The sequence below is a fragment of the Garra rufa genome, chromosome 19 (assembly GCF_049309525.1).
Source record: "Garra rufa chromosome 19, GarRuf1.0, whole genome shotgun sequence".
Classification (NCBI taxonomy): domain Eukaryota; kingdom Metazoa; phylum Chordata; class Actinopteri; order Cypriniformes; family Cyprinidae; genus Garra; species Garra rufa.
Genome location: NC_133379.1, coordinates 30,104,542 through 30,121,332, shown reverse-complemented (window position 1 = coordinate 30,121,332; position 16,791 = coordinate 30,104,542). Strand labels below are relative to the sequence as shown.

The 16,791-nt window shown below is 37.7% G+C and overlaps 2 protein-coding genes and 1 pseudogene across 3 annotated transcripts in view; all 3 read right to left on the bottom strand.

The window, feature by feature from the left end:
• Positions 1–4,118, bottom strand: part of arrdc1b (arrestin domain containing 1b) — a 46,575-nt gene extending 42,457 nt beyond the window's left edge. The window contains exon 1 of the mRNA XM_073824937.1: positions 3,926–4,118. Within this exon, the coding sequence (XP_073681038.1) occupies positions 3,926–4,043 (118 nt within the window). The 5' untranslated portion in view covers positions 4,044–4,118. The remainder of the gene's footprint in view (positions 1–3,925) is intronic.
• A 2,848-nt stretch (positions 4,119–6,966) lies between these two features.
• On the bottom strand, positions 6,967–11,923 carry LOC141292534 (glutamine synthetase-like). 2 transcript variants are annotated; one of them, XM_073824564.1, is made up of 6 exons: positions 11,755–11,923; positions 11,521–11,670; positions 10,260–10,418; positions 9,648–9,775; positions 7,371–7,570; positions 6,967–7,270 (listed from the first exon to the last, which is right to left on the bottom strand). In XM_073824564.1, exons 1-6 carry the CDS (start codon positions 11,921–11,923, stop codon positions 6,967–6,969), a joined length of 1,110 nt encoding a protein of 369 aa, XP_073680665.1. The 2 variants fall into 2 exon arrangements, with proteins under 2 accessions (XP_073680665.1, XP_073680666.1); XM_073824565.1 differs by having other exon boundaries at positions 10,260–10,406.
• Positions 11,924–13,029: 1,106 nt separating this feature from the next.
• On the bottom strand, positions 13,030–16,507 carry LOC141292054 (glutamine synthetase-like; annotated as a pseudogene).
• Between the last annotated feature and the right edge of the window lie 284 nt (positions 16,508–16,791).

Genomic DNA, 16,791 nt, shown 5'->3' with positions numbered 1-16,791 from the left:
GATATATTACTGTGTTTCAGAAGTGACAAATATTCTAAAACTTTCTGAAAAAAAAAAGAATGAGAATTAACTGCAAAATTACATTAAATGTGCACATTAGATATTATACAATTTTAAAAATTTGTGGAAAAACACATTTTTCCATCTCTGAATGGCCCATATAGGTTACCCACGATTCAAATCAGCAAGCAGTTTTGCATGCTAATGCAAAATGTCTGCCACATTAGAGGAGCTTTTTCCACATTAAGTCAAGGTGAAGGGTGCTCCAAGCCAATTCCCAAAGTACTAACATTGGAAATGCAGGAAGACCTAATGAATTAAAGTGTCAGCAAAGAATGACTAACCACATTGGTCACATGACCTTATTATCTAGTATAACAGTGGTGTCATCTGTCACGCATTCCACTGATAAACACTACAGCAGGCCAAACAAATTTTGCCAATCCACAGCGTGAATCGGACGCAAAAAAGGCGCCTTCTCACTCTTGACAGGAACAACTAAAAGGAACAGAAACATGACCACAGAGCGTTGATAATTTTTCATAAGTGTCACAATAAGGGTGGGTCCTTGAGTTGAGTCAAAAAGCACAAGAACTTCATGCATCAGACCGCTCTCAAGTGTGAATGGAACCAGTAAGAGAAACAGCGGAAAGGAAAATTAGCTTATAGAGATGGTTCATCGCAATCTCTATCTTTCTCTCTCTCTCTTGTGTGTCAGTCTGTGAGTTTCGCCTACACACTAAAACCCAACAGTTTAATGAAAACACTTACAATGCATTCTTTGTACACATTCACACAGCGTGAAAAGCACCTTGTCTAACCTACTTTCTTATCACTTTCCCCAATGACCAGCAATATGCAAAATTGTGGTTAGTGGGGAGTGGGGTGCCCGAGGTGTTGATTTCCTCACAACTTCTCTTTTAGACGTTTTGTTAACTTGAGGGAGTTGTTGCAACTGGGTCTTTACCCTCTTGTTAAGGCTTTAAAAGTTAATAAGGCTCCTAAGTAAACCCTGCTGAAAAACAATAGAAAGCATCACAGAAATTCTAATGGAATTTCCACTCTAAAAACCATTACAACCATTAAAAACAGGATTTTGCACTCATGATTACCCGGATGCGCGGCCATATTAGAGATACTCGGATGTAAACAACAGCATTAATTGCATGGTAAATGTACTACTGAATACAATGTACTGCTAATTTATGCTGTCTAATGCTGCCTTCATGTGATATGGGAAAGATGATGCTTTCCACTCGTGAAGTGGAAATTACCAGTGTGTCGTGTTCAGGTGCTTTTATTGTCGTAGTGAAGAGAAACATGGCGGACTCGGAATTTGTCCTCACATGTTATTTGGGTAAAAGTTTTAAAACGGTTATAAACTCCCTAATGCATCTGCTACAGGAAGAAGAGGATGCATCAAAACGCAAACGATAAATGATAGGCTGTATATCTTATTGATCATGAATAGTACAGTTTTTTTTAAAGACAATACTAACTAATGGTTCTGTTTTAGCTAGCCTATGTAAGTTTTTATATAAGCCTATATAAGTATATATATTTTATATAGCCTATATAAGTTTTTTTAACTTTTAACATCATGCAATGTTTACCATTCAGTATAGTTTCGTTGCTTGAAAGGTCAAAGTTTATCCCATCTCAGCAACTCGGGTATCATAAAAAATTTCGAGCTTTCCAGTGGAAATTACAACGTGAGTGGGTGTTCATGTGCAATTTCGATGTCGGATTTTGGTATTTACCATAATTACGATAGCACATGAAGGCAACATAAACCATGGAAAAAATGTGTGGAAGCTCCTAAATCATATAGACAGATTTTGTAAACAGGAAAGGGTGCAATATTTTGACAAACTAAAGATAATAAAGGTGGTAAAGATATGTAAAAGCAGTGTTAAGTAATATATTATCCTAATATTTCACCTACATGACTGGAAATGAACAGAACAAACACAAATGTTGTCAAGTTTCTTGCCCTGGAAATCCTGGTTCAGTTTGGTCAACCACAAATGCCTAGTTTCCTCAGACACTCTTCTCCTTGATTTGTTATAACTTTTGGCCTATACAACAAATGTTTTCCCAGTCCGACCAGTTAGTACAGCTCAAAACATGATAATAATTGACCATTTTCAGCAGAAATAATCAGCAATATGTGGGAGTTCCGTTCGGTTCAGTGGCATTGTTTACCTTCAGTACTGCCAATATGGCCGATTGATGACGCGTCATGAAAACACTATAGATTTATACATTATAAATTAATTTCATTATTATACAACGCTTAAACCCCATTTTCGTTTAGATAACAACAAAAGTTACTCTATAAATTAGTCAGAGAGTGTTAAATAAATGCTTGTAAACTGTAGAACATTGTTGTGTGGGCCACTTTTGTGTATCAAAACATAAATAGGCTGTGGTATATACTCTATAATTGATTTACATATCACAAAACATTTAATCCAAAAGATATCTGACAGGAAACTAAGCGTTTACTAAACGTTACCAATAAAGACGATGAAGATTTTAGCCTGACAGAAATTTAAAACCTTGAGCCGCTGTATGTCATTGAACGCATCGCACATTTATGACGACTTGTCAAATCTCAACACATATTTATTAATTTGAATGATGTTAATTAGTATAACCAAACCTCTAGCACAATTCAATTAACTTTTTGAAGCACATGTTTAGCAGTCGTTCAAGCGTTTTTGGTTAGAGTATGGACACCAAACGCGCGTCGCGTTTTAATACGCGTTGCTTTAGCCGTTTTAAACGCGAGAACGCGTCCTAGATGGACGCTATGATATCAGTTCTGAAGGTACGCTCGTTTCTGGACGTTAAGAATGGAAATCAAGTGTTGACAAACATCAAAACACGCTTGTTGGAAACAGTGTTGCCAGACGTACGATAATTATCGTATTTGTACCATAATTTTGACCTCTGTACGATGTACGATCAATAATACCACAATGTACGATAATTTCAGAATTTTGTGACACCATGGTCGTTGTAATTATAGAGCTTCTATTCTCAAAGATCTAGCTGTGTGGATCCTACGTCTACCTGCATGATTGTGAGGAGACGTGAACGTGGCGTTACGCATGTCTTTCATCCGTTCTTACGTCTTCTCAACCAATATCATCGTGGAGAACGGCTCTCTCTCACGAGCACAAGTTAACGTTCCTGTCGCACTTAAGTCAGTTGTTTCAAAACTGAGGTTATTAGTTTAACAATAAAGTATAGAAAAGGAGTGCTGAAAAGGATAAATAGTTGTAACATCTAGATTAATAGCTGTATTTTGAACGTTTGACTCGGGTAAGATAATTAGTTTAGCATTGCAATAAGGTATAGAAAATGAGTGCTGAAAAGGATAAATAGCTGTAACATCTAGATAAATATCTTTATTTTGAACGTTTGACTCAAATACGATAATTTTCTCCCAAATACGATAATTTAGAGTTTCTGGTACGATACTTGGACATTTCCAATCTGGCAACACTGGTTGGAAAACACACGATATACAACAACGTGCTTCAACGATCAAGAAGCAGCTCGGGTGTGATTGTGCAATCGAACCGAAAACCAGCAGCAGCATACGAGAAACAGGATGTATCATACACTAACGTTCATTAACAGTCTAGACGTTAATGCCTTCCGATCACATCTTATTTCCCATAATATATGAACCAGCACTGCACTGTATATGAAAGGAAGCAGCAGCGGATGCTGAATATCAGCATGCAAACATGCAACACGTACGTTCATACAGCAACACGTCCATGTTGACATGTATTATTTTAACACCCTATTTTTACTATAACGGGGAAAACCCCGAAGCTTTCCAGCTGTGCTGTCCACGCAAATCATTTTTCCTATTGTAAGCATATGTAAGATACACAGCGTCGCTTACCTTTAAACTGTAAGGAGTGGCTTGTTTTAATTCTCACAGTTCCTGATATGGATTCGCCGGGGTTGTAGACCACTTTGTTATTAGTGAAAGTAATCTCGAATTCCTGAAGCTTCCCCATGTCGTTTAGAAGCACCACTCGAGCACTCACGGAAAATGAGATCGTCGGTAAAACTAACGGGTAAAAGCGGCCAGTTTCACGTCCCACCTGCGGCTCTCATCTCTCCGCCCATCCACGGACGCTGACGTCATCGGGATAGTCAGTCAGACTCTCTCTGCTTTTTATGATCCCACGGTTGTTTCAAATAATCGTATTGATGACATAATGTTCTCATCGTTCCCTTTGAATGCTTATAAACATTCTTACAATAGTCTTTCAATTGCATTAATTTCATGAAAGACTGCCATGCACTCCAAAAGAATTCATTACTGTAAGGATTTTAATTTCATATATATATTTAATAATTTTGATTTGCCAGTATTAATACTGAATCAAATGGGTTTTTTTTAAGAAGTATCTTCCGCTCACCAAGCCTGCATTTATTTGATCCAAAAATACAGCAAAAGCAGTAATATTGTGAAATATTTTTACAACTTAAAATAGCTGCTTTTTATTTGAATATATTTTAAGATGTAATTTATTCCTGTGATCAAAGCTAAATTTTCTGCGTTATTACTCCAGTATTCAGTGTCACATGATCCTTCAGAAATCATTCTAATATGCTGATTTGCTGTTTAAGAAACATTTATTATTAATATTTAAAACAGTTTAGTACATTTTCAGGATTCTCTGATGAATAGAAAGATCGAAAGATCAGCATTTATCTAAAATAAAATGCTTTTCTAAGACCATGCACTAAAAGCATGGAGTCAGTATTTATTATTATTATTATTATTTGGGAAAGAAATTATAGAAATTACTACTTTTATTAAGCAAGAATGCTTTAAAATTGATCCAAAGTAATAATAAAGACAGACATTTTTAATGTTACAACAGATTTCTATTTCGGATAAATGCTGTTCTTCTGAACTTTCTATTCATCAAAGAAACCTGAAAAAATTCTACTCAGCTGTTTTCTACATAATAATACATGTTTTTTGAGCTGCAAATCAGAATATTAGAATGATTTCTGAAGGATCATATGACTGGAGTAATGATGCAAAAAAATTCAGCTTTGAAATCACAGGAACAAATGACATTTTAAAATATATTAAAATAGAAAACAGTTATTTTAAATCGTAAAAATATGTTTAAAATTGACTGTTTTGCTGTACTTTTGATCAAATAAATGCAGGCTTGGTGAGCAGAAGAGACTTCTTTAAAAAACATTAAAAATCCTACTGTTGAAAAACTTTTGGCTGGTACTGTATGTATATAAATTATCATTATATAGAATACATATATACACATAATTAAAAAAACTGTATTTTAAAATAGTGTATAACATTATAAATATTAATTATTAAAATAATAATAATTAAATTCAAGATCATGCCCAACTAATTAGACTTTTTTTAAGACTATAGCATGAGGCATATTTTTGATTTTTGAAGCAGCTCAAAATTAATTCAGAATTTAAAAACATGTCCATTATAGATGAAGTGTATTCAAGAAATACATTGTATGAATAACTAAAGTAAAAAATGAGTGTCACGTCATTGACCCACATACTGCTGTGATGTAAATGTGCAGACAGCACCAAGCTGGTGTAGAAAATCAGCAATAACTTCATCTGTCTGGCGACACAAGCATTGATAAAACTGAACAGACATCCCTTCTGCCATTGTTCTGGGAATAATAAATTCACCTCATGATGGGGACTGAACTCACTCCTGCGCTGAAAAAAGAAGCCACTTTAAACTCATCTCCTGTACCTGCTGACATCAGCATTTTTTTCCCTGAGAGGTCTGCTTTGTGTATGTAGTCCGAATTCAATTAGGACATAACAGAAACATAACAATTTTATTAACGTCACTCAGGAGATTTAAAAGAATCATGTCAAATTGCTCTTTGCTCTAATACACTTGTGTGAAAGCGGTAGACAGTCAGTGATAGTAACCAACATAAGCATCTAATATGATTTATTATCAACATCTACTGACAGATCCTTAAGTTTCACTACAAGAATAGCTGTAATAAAATAAAAATAAAGCATTTGATGATATTTAAACAAGCAAGTCTTCCAATGGAATAAGGCAAAATACATTAAATTGTCTATTTTGAAGGAAAAAAAAACTCTTAATAGCATATGTAAATTATATTCTGTAATAAATACAATATATCTTGTTTTATGGATGTTTAGATATTTTAGCTGGAACACAAGACTAAGATAATGACTACTAAAATCAAGTTTTTAAAACATCTGAGTAAAAAACAAGTACATTATTTCAAACAATAGTGAGAAATCAATAACACTTACTTTCAAAGCGTCACCTGAGTTTTAAACACTTGGCTATTACGCCCCCTTATGGACACCCAAAAGAACAGCAATCATAATAATAATCTGTGTAGGTCACAAATTACACAAATTCCTGATATTGCTCGATAATTTTACAAGATTACAAAAAACTACTACACTTAGTTTTTCTTCTAATGAATCGGACGTTTCACATATAGCCCACCTTATTCTTGAACGCAGAAGTAAGCCTATGGGCAACACTTAAGAGAAAAATAACAACGTGCAGTAAACTGTTTGCACTAGAAACCAGTGTGTTCATAAGATAATATATTAAAATAATATGGTAAGACACACCAGATTGCAATATCATGCAGAAAAATTAGCAAATTCATTTTGTACAGATAAAAATAGCTGAAGCCAGACCCATAAAATTTACTGGTAAAATAAGGTGGAAAGGTTAATTCTGCGTTACGGATAGTCAACAGTGATATAATTGGTTTAAAATATTACTGTATATATTGCTTTTCTATTGATGGTTATTTTATTAATTTGTATTACATTACATTTACATTTAAGGAACCATGATAAGTATGCAAATTGGTATTCATTTCTTCTTAACAACCATTATTTGTTTTCATAATTCCATTATTTCAATTCTTCCTCCTCTTCCAGCATGCATGTGCGTGCCATTGCACAGGTCACAACATATGGGTCACAGTTTGCGGCAGGACGGCGGTCCTCAAAGTAACCACATTTGTTCTGAGCTACCCGACAGGGGATACGAATGCTGACCATGCGGTTAGCAACACCTGCTGAGAAATCATGGATGCTGGGGGACAGTTCAGAACCTGTAAGTCTCCGCTTGTTGTCCTCACCACCGTTTGGGTCGTAGACACGAATATGCTCTGTATGACGCTTTTTCAGTTTCTCAATGGCTTTTTCAATGTGCCTGATGTAGAGAGGAGGATGATGGAGGTCAGATGTCATTGCAAAACACAACAACATAAATTTAGCTTTTCCTTTACTAGTGTGTGTATGCAATTACATACTCAATTCCTCCTTCCGCTCTCATTTGCACTGTGCTCACATTGATGTGGCAGCCGGCTCCGTTCCAATCTCCTGTCATGGGTTTTGGATCCAGGGTGGCCACCACTCCAAAGTCTTCACACACCCTGTGTAGCAGGAAACGTGCCATCCATAGATGATCTCCCATCTCAATTCCTTCACACGGACCCACCTGGTACTCCCACTGCAGAGAGAGAAAAGTATCCAGACTGTCTTTTTTAACACTGATACAATAATGTATTATGCAGACGCACTTAAAGGAACACTCCACTTTTTTTGGAAATAGGCTCATTCTTCAACTCCCCCCGAGTTAATAAGGTGATTTTTACCGTTTTGAAATTCATTCAGCCGTTCTCCTGTTCTGGCGATATCACTTTTAGCATAGCTTAGCATAAATCATTGAATCCTATTAGACCAGTAGCATCGCGTTCAAAAATGATCAACGAGTTTAGATATTTGTCCTATTTAAAACTTGACTCTTCTGTAGTTATATCGCGTACTAAGACCAGCAGAAATGTAAAGCTGCGGTTTTCTAGGCCGATAAGATTAGGAACTACACTCCCATTCCGGCGTAATAGTCAAGGAAGTTTGCTGCCGTAATATGACCGAAGCAGGCGCAGTAATATCACACAGCACATGTGCAAATGTTTACTTCCGTCAACATATCCAACGTGCATGCACAGCACAGGCAGCGTTCCTCGCCATGGAGACATTTGTGAGAGACGATTTAGAAGATATTTACTTTGGTGCAGATCCTGAACCGTATCAATTTGAACCAGAATTCACCGAAGCTAAGGTTTTGGAACGCGAAAGACAAGAAAGTGTGTCTGAACTGCCAGGGACAGAAGGGATGAGGAGAGCAGATTCGAGCTGGTGGGGCTTGCCAACCCATGCCAACTGAAAGTGAGTGCCTGTGTTGTCGCGAGTGGGACCAGGTATTGCCATCGATGGCAAGGGTGGATCTACCTGATGAGGAAGTGGCATGTCGCAACATCCGAGGACTTGGATGCAATGCTGCATCCTGCAGTAGTAGATTTTTTTTTCCGGTTTGACAAAATAAACTAGAAAAAACGTCACACGCCGAGTGGACCTAATGGCCAGCTGTCGCAAGAGTAAGTTAATCCTGCAACCACTACAATATATAATATAAAGATTTTAAATGCATACTGTCAGTTTGCATTTTCAGGCTTATATTCATGATGTACACTTTTACTCAAAACTGACTTTAAAACACCACCGACTGTTCGCAATAACTTTCTTTTGCAATCACACATGGAATTTGGTCATAGCAAATACTAGGCCAACTGTTCCCCCAAAACTACTCTTCAGGGTTTGCATTTCACAGGTAACGTTAGCCAACAATAGCAATTAATCATGTTACACTTACAGCCATGGGCGATGCTCCTCGTTGTCCTGTCTGTAACGTTAGTTTGAAGATTGTTGGGATCGCCGTGTCCTTTAGACGCCGTGCTGTAGTACCGGTAAAACTATCCAAACAGTCATCTGGTTCAAAATCCTCGGAGCAAACATGCCATTTCTTGATCTTTTCTAACGGTGTTTTGAGATCCATGTTCAGAGCAGCCAGTCATTGATTCATTAGTCGGAATTGCTTTTTTTTTCGTGGGAATTCTATGAAACATGGTAGTAGAGTACGTCTTCGACTTACTATCACAGCCCCTTACAATGCACATAACCATAGCTAATCACACACAGGTAAATCCAGCCACTAACAATTTACCAGCTGCAACTCTGACAGCTGCAACAACCGGAATTACACAAACTTAGCACCGGTCACATTGGAAGTTACCTAGCTGGGATCTAATTTCAGGCGCTGTGTGATATTACTGCGCCTCCTTCGGCCATGTTAGGGCAGCAAACTTCCTTGACTGTTACGCCGGAATGGGAGTGTAGTTCCTAATCTTATCGGCCTAGAAAACCGCAGCTTTACATTTCCGCTGGTCTTAGTACACGATATAACTACAGTAGAGTCAAGTTTTAAATGCAACAAATATGGAAACTTGTTGGTCATTTTTGAACGCGATGCTACTGGTCTAATAGGATTCAATGATTTATGCTAAGCTATGCTAAAAGTGATATCGCCAGAACAGGAGAACGGCTGAATGGATTTCAAAACGGTAAAAATCAATTTATTAACTCGGGGGGAGTTGGAGAATGAGCCTATTTCCAAAAAAAGTGGAGTGTTCCTTTAAGAGGAAGAGTAAATAATAGTTCCCATAATTATCCAATGCTTTATTATTTACCTGAGAGGGCATGACTTCTGGGTTGGTGCCACTGATTTTGATGCCAGCATACAGACAGGCTTTATAATGACACTCCATAATGTCTCTGCCAAAGGCTCTGTCAGCACCAACACAGCGGTAATATTGGCCTGAAAGACACAAAAAATTCATGGTTAAAAAAAAAAAAATTATAGACACAATATTTAAGTTGTACATTTGTACATAAGCCACAAAGACACCTAGTACACCAACAGCATTATTTACACAGACTGTATTTGTCTACTGTGTATTGCAGTGCCTTGCGAAAGTATTCATACCCCTTCATGTTTTTTTTTTTTTTACATTTTATGTTGCTGCCTTATGTTATACTGCTTTTAATTATTTATTCCCCACATCAATCTACAGTTCATACACCATAATGGAAAAGCAAATTTATTACAAATAAAAGACGTAAATGATTCCATTGCATAAGTATTGAATGTCTATGTATTTAAAACACACTTTGTTGGTGTAATGGTTAGGTGTCCATATGTGTACAGAGGAAATAGATTATTACTGTCTACTATTTATGCTTAATGTTGCACCCTCATCTTAGACTGTGTATTTAACAACTCATGATAATGTTTAGATAACCTTGTGGTTTGGGCAATCCATGTGTGGGCCAGCCAAAAGGGTGTCCATCCACTCCTAGGAGAGTATATTCCTGCTCCATTCCAAACCAAGGATGAAGCTCTTTGACCTTCTCCATTATCTTGTTACAGCTGTTACGGTGGTTCGATTCTAAGAAATAAATGTGGAAAAGGATTTGGGTAGTTGAGCAATTTTACAATATTTACATACAAGTTATATCCCAATTCAAAGACTGTATTCACTGAATATCCGACTGAGCATTGTTAAATGGGACGGTCTATAAAGTGTTTTCATGATGCGTCAACAATCGGCATATTGGTAGCACTGAATGTAAACAATGCCACTGAGTTTGTGGTTGGTCAAACTGAACCAGGATTTCCAGGGCAAGAATGTTGACAACGTTTGTGTTTGTTCTTGAGTTGTGCCAGTTTAACTGATGGTGTGTTTAAAGTGAGCACATGACTGTGATAAGTCCAACATAAATACAGTATGTACATAAATTTCAGGATGTAGTGCATCTTTGATAATTATTACTTTGAATCTAAAATAAACTACTTTCAAAACATGCCTTTCCATATTCATGGTCTCTTGACACAACTTGTGAGAGGATAAGTTGAGCCACATGGAGTTTAAACTGTTCTACTGAACATTTTCACCTCATACTATTTAAAAAAAAAAGAGGACTTCAATAAAAATGACTTCTTGAAAAAAAAAAAAAACGACTGCAATTGACCTTACAGAACTGGACTAATAGCACTCAACTTTAAACATTTATAAATGTTGCAGGAAACTTAAATAGCCAGTTTTCATAAACAAGGCCTATTTTAAATTTTTAAATTTATATTTAAAAAATCATTTAAACAGTATAGCCTCATATTATTCCTAAATCAGAAACAAGTGAGATATTTTTTCAGATTTGCCTGCATGCGTGTTGTGAACGCATCTAAATAGTGAATCTAGCGTAATTGATCTCTACAGTCAGTATAGTGGATTAAAGACAATACATAGTCTTTTCTACTGCAGCTTCAAAAGAGGCAAGACAATGTTGATGACTCTATATAATCGCTAACTAAACTTGTTATACAACCACTGCATAAGCATATTTCCCACTGTTTAAATTCTGAAATGAGTGGTCTGTGAGTGGTGAGCTGTTAACTTCTCCTAGAACTGACATAACTTTATTCTTCTGAACATTCTAACAATTTTTGGTGGTTACCACTGGGTATTAATGATCACCTAAGAGCTTGATAATTCTTTACAATACCTGCAGGTTCCCGGGTGTGCTTGAGCACCTCACAAAGGACCAGTTTGTTAGGGTGCAAAAGGAACGGGTCCTTGAACATGCAGACTGGAATCAGTAGCATCTCAGTGCTGGTTGATTCAGTTTGCCCACTAATATCCCATTCTGGTATATCTGCTAAACATGTTTTAAAAAGCATTAAGCATGATAAACACAAGAAAAACCAAAGCATATATCATGCAGGTATTTCTCTAGTACCTGCTATGGTTTTTGGTTCAGAGTCCATGGTTCGAGTCTTGTAACTTAAGTCCACTCCACAATAAGCGATCCAGACGTAAGTGACTTGACAGTAGTCTCCCTGGGGAAGATTGAGGTATCTCTCCCGCAAGAACTTGTTAAGACGTGAGCTGTCAGATACACAAGACATACCGGAGACTATATAATGCAACAAACCAAATATAAAAAGATTAATATGGTATCTGTCTGTAGATGCTTTTCCCTCTCTCCCGTTTTTTCCAAGGCTGCACTGAGACTGGAGTGACAACGAAACTGCTCCTGTAATGCTAGGAGGATTTATTGACAAAGAGTGCAAACAAACATGGTTACACAACGAAACACAGAGCTAAACCAAGGCAACTAGGAAACCAAGGCAAGTGCATCTATAAGGAAACAGCAGACAGACAAGCACTAAAAGTGGGTTCACGTAAAGTTGGGTAAGGAGCTCACAGACAGGCACCAATACAGGACTGAGCTCTGGGGTTTGAGCGGACACTGGAGCGGGCTCTGGAGCGGACTTACTACAGTATATGGATTGAAGCAGGCTCTGGAGTGGACTTGTGGACCGGAGCATTATCTGAAGCGGACTCATGGACCAGAGTAGGTTCTGGAGAGGACTCATGGACCAGAGCAGGTTCTGGAGAGGACTCATGGACCAGAGCAGGTTCTGGAGAGGACTCATGGACCGGAGCAGGTTCTGGAGAGGACTCATGGACCGGAGCAGGTTCTGGAGAGGACTCATGGACCGGAGCAGGTTCTGGAGAGGACTCATGGACCGGAGCAGGTTCTGGAGAGGACTCATGGACCGGAGTAGGTTCTGGAGAGGACTCATGGACCGGAGCAGGTTCTGGAGAGGACTCATGGACCGGAGTAGGTTCTGGAGAGGACTCATGGACCGGAGCAGGTTCTGGAGCGGACTTATAGACTGGAACAGGTTCTGGAGTGGACTCATGGACTGGAACAGGTTCTGGAGGGGACTCATGGACTAGAGGAGGTTCTGGAGCGGACTCATTGACAAGATTTAAAATTGATATTTGTTCTAATACACTTGTGTGAAAGTGGTAGAATGTCAGTGCTATAATAACCAACATCAGCATCTAATTTGAATTACTGAGGTTTAAACAAGCAAGTCTTCCAATGGAATAACATGCATTATGTTAAAGATGGCCTATTTAAAAAAAAAAACTCTTAAAGTCATATTTATATGCAAATTTTATTCTGCAATAAATATTGATGTTTTCAAGCATTTCAGTACATTCAGCAACCAGCTCCATTCCAGTCTTTTGTCATGGGTTTTGGATCCAGGGTGGCCACCACTCCAAAGTCTTCACACACCCTGTGTAGTAGGAAACGTGCCATCCATAGATGATCTCCCATTTCAATTCCTTCACATGGACCCACCTGGAACTCCCACTGCAGAGAGAGAAAAATATCCAGACTGTTTTTTTTTAACACTGATACAATGTTTCATGTAGATGCAGTTAAGAGGAAGAGTAAATACAATAATGTATTATTTGTATAAAATGTCATGTAACCAATTTGCAGAACAGTAGAAAAGTAAATATTGGTACACATAGTTACCTAATGATTTCATAATTACCTGAGAGGGCATGACCTCTGCGTTAGTGCCAGTGAGTTTGATGCCAGGCTTTATAATGGCACTCCACAATGTCTCTGCCAAAAGCTCTGTCAGCACCAACACTGCAGTTATACTGACATAACAGAAGAAACACACAAAATTAATTTGTAGTTTTAAAAAATGACAGACACATTATTTAAAGATTTTTGAAAATGCAATGCAGTATTGTAGCTGTATTTAAATGTAAACGGTCTGCAAAGTTGTAAAGCTGAAAGTGCATCATAAATAAAGTTATTGTCTCTTAAAAGAAAGAGTCGACTAGAGTTTTGAAAATCTGGGAAAATCTAAATATTGAGAAAACTGACTTTAAAGTTGTCCAAATGAAGTTCTTAGCAATGCAAATTACTTATCAAAAATTAAGCTTTGATATATTTACGCTGGAAATGAATGAAATATCGTTATGGAACATAATCTTTACTGAATTTCCTAATGATTTTTGGCATAAAAGAAAAAGACCAATCATTTTGACCCATACAATGTATTTTTATCTATTGCTACAAATATAGGCGTGCTACTTAAGACTGTTTTTGTGGTCCAGGGTCACATATTTGCATAATGCCTGTATACGTTTTGCATGGACATACCACAAAAAACTTTAATTTCTCTAGCTCGTTCCTGTAGATAAGGTATTGTCAAAAAGACGCTGTGCTCTGCGCTGTGACAGTACATTCGGTTTATTTTCACTTCCAAACAAAGAGGCTGTAAAGAATCAGTGGTTTAAATTGGTAACAATTTACAATATGTAAAAGTCATTCACTATTAACTACGACTTATTAGCATGCATATTACTAGAATATTGGCCATTTATTAGTACTAATTAAGCACATATTAATGCCTTATTCTACATGACCTTATTCTACATCCCTAATCCTACCCAATACCTACACCTAACAACTACCTTACTAACTATTAATAAGCAGCAAATTGGAAATTTATTGAGGGAAAAGTCGTAGTTAATAGTGAATAAGTGTTACCCCTTGTGGTTTGGGGAATCCAACTCTGGGCCAGCCAAAAGGGTGTCCATCCATTTCTAGGAGAGTATATTCCTGCTCCATTCCAAACCAAGGGGGAAGCTCTTTGACCTTCTCCATGACCTTGTTATAGCTGTTACGGTGGTTTAATTCTATAAGAAAAATTTGGATTAGTATTTGGGTAGTTATGAGCAGTTTTACATATATGTACATTTAGGCATATACAGTGGGTACGGAAAGTATTCAGACCCCCTCAAAATGTTTCACTCTTTGTTTTATTGCAGTCCTTTGCTGAAATCAATTAAGTTCATTTTTTCCCTCATTAATGTACACACAGCACCCCATATTGACAGAAAAACACAGAATTGTTGACATTTTTGCAGATTTATTAAAAAAGAAAAACTGAAATATCACATGGTCCTAAGTATTCAGACCCTTTGCTGTGACACTCATATATTTAACTCAGGTGTTGTCCATTTCTTCTGATCATCCTTGAGATGGTTCTACACCTTCATTTGAGTCCAGCTGTGTTTGATTATACTGATTGGACTTGATTAGGAAAGCCACACACCTGTCTATATAAGACCTTCCAGCTCACAGTGCATGTCAGAGCAAATGAGAATCATGAGGTCAAAGGAACTGCCTGAAGAGCTCAGAGACAGAATTGTGGCAAGGCACAGATCTGGCCAAGGTTCCAAAAAAATTTCTACTGCACTTAAGGTTCCTAAGAGCACAGTGGCCTCCATAATCCTTAAATGGAAGACGTTTGGGACGACCAGAACTCTTCCTAGAGCTGGCCGTCCGGCCAAACTGAGCTATCAGGGGAGAAGAGCCTTGGTAAGAGAGATAAAGAAGAATCCAAAGATCACTGTGGCTGAGCTCCAGAGATGCAGTCGGGAGATCGGAGAAAGTTGTAGAAAGTCAACCATCACTGCAGCCCTCCACCAGTCGGGGCTTTATGGCAGAGTGGCCCGACAGAAGCCTCTCCTCAATGCAAGACACATGAAAGCCTGCATGGAGTTTGCTAATAAACAGCTGAAGGACTCCAAGATGGTGAGAAATAAGATTCTCTGGTCTGATGAGACCAAGATAGAACTTTTTGGCTTAATTTCTAAACAGTATGTGTGGAGAAAACCAGGCACTGCTCATCACCTGTCCAATACAGTCCCAACAGTGAAGCATGGTGGTGGCAGCATCATGCAGTGGGGGTGTTTTTCAGCTGCAGGGACAGGATGACTGGTTGCAATTGACGAAAACCTTCTCCAGAATGCTCAGGACCTCAGACTGGGCCGAAAGTTTACCTTCCAACAAGACAATGACCCTAATCACAATCAACAACTCTGTGACTGTTCTTGAATGGCCCAGCCAGAGCCCTGACTTAAACCCAATTGAGCATCTCTGGAGAGACCTAAAAATGGCTGTCCATCAACATTTACCATCCAACCTGACAGATCTGGAGAGGATCTGCAAGGAGGAATGGCAGAGGATCCCCAAATCCAGGTGTGGAAAAACTTGTTGCATCTTTCCCAAAAAGACTCATGGCTGTATTAGATCAAAAGGGTGCTTCTATTAAATACTGAGCAAAGGGTCTGAATACTTAGGACCATGTGATATTTCAGTTTTTCTGTTTTACTAAATCTGCAAAAATGTCAACAATTCTGTGTTTTTCTGTCAATATGGGGTGCTGTGTGTACATTAATGAGGAAAAAAATGAACTTAAATGATTTCAGCAAATGGCTGCAGTATAACAAAGAGTGAAACATTTAAGGGGGTCTGAATACTTTCCGTACCCACTGTAAACATCATGCTCTACTAGTTGAGCAACAGTAACCAGTGTTGGGAAAAGTTACTTTTAAAACTAATGCATTACAATATTGTGTTACTCCCTAAAAAAATAACTAATTGCATTATTTAATTACTTTTTATAGAAAGTAATGTGTTATGTTGCTTTTGTGTTACTTTTTAAATCTGAGAGATAAAGAAATAAGATAAAGAACCCAACATGGGTTTTATACGTTTCACCTGCAGGTTTCCGGGTGTGCTTGAGCACCTCACAAAGTAGACAAAAAGGATTATCCTCAATATTGACAATAAATGGTGTCACAAGGTAAACTGTGCCCCACATGTGTTCATACAACAATTGTATATACACATGTGCAAATTAGTATATGCAAATTTGTCTATATCTGTGCACTAGAAGCTTATTTTCTCACCAAAACCAGTTCCTGGTGTATGCAAACATACTTGTCAATAAATCTTTCTCATTCTGCTAAATAATACTTTTTCTTATACTCTTTACACAAAGAAAAAAGCTTTAGGAGTGGTTCAAATACAGTAAATATGATTTAAATCAGGATGGAACAACAGGGCCCAATAGTAACAGCAGTGCCAGGGAGCCATCATAGACAA

Excerpts from the sequence above, each read along its gene's own strand:
- LOC141292534 (XM_073824564.1), bottom strand. The coding sequence starts at position 11,923 with ATGTCTTGTGTATCTGACAGCTCACGTCTTAACAAGTTCTTGCGGGAG. Across the intron at positions 10,419-11,520 it reads GCACACCCGGGAACCTGCAG|TTTATTTCTTAGAATCGAAC; the intron begins GTATTGTAAAGA and ends TCCTTTTCCACA. Across the intron at positions 7,571-9,647 it reads CAGAAGTCATGCCCTCTCAG|TGGGAGTACCAGGTGGGTCC; the intron begins GTAAATAATAAA and ends CTCTCTCTGCAG.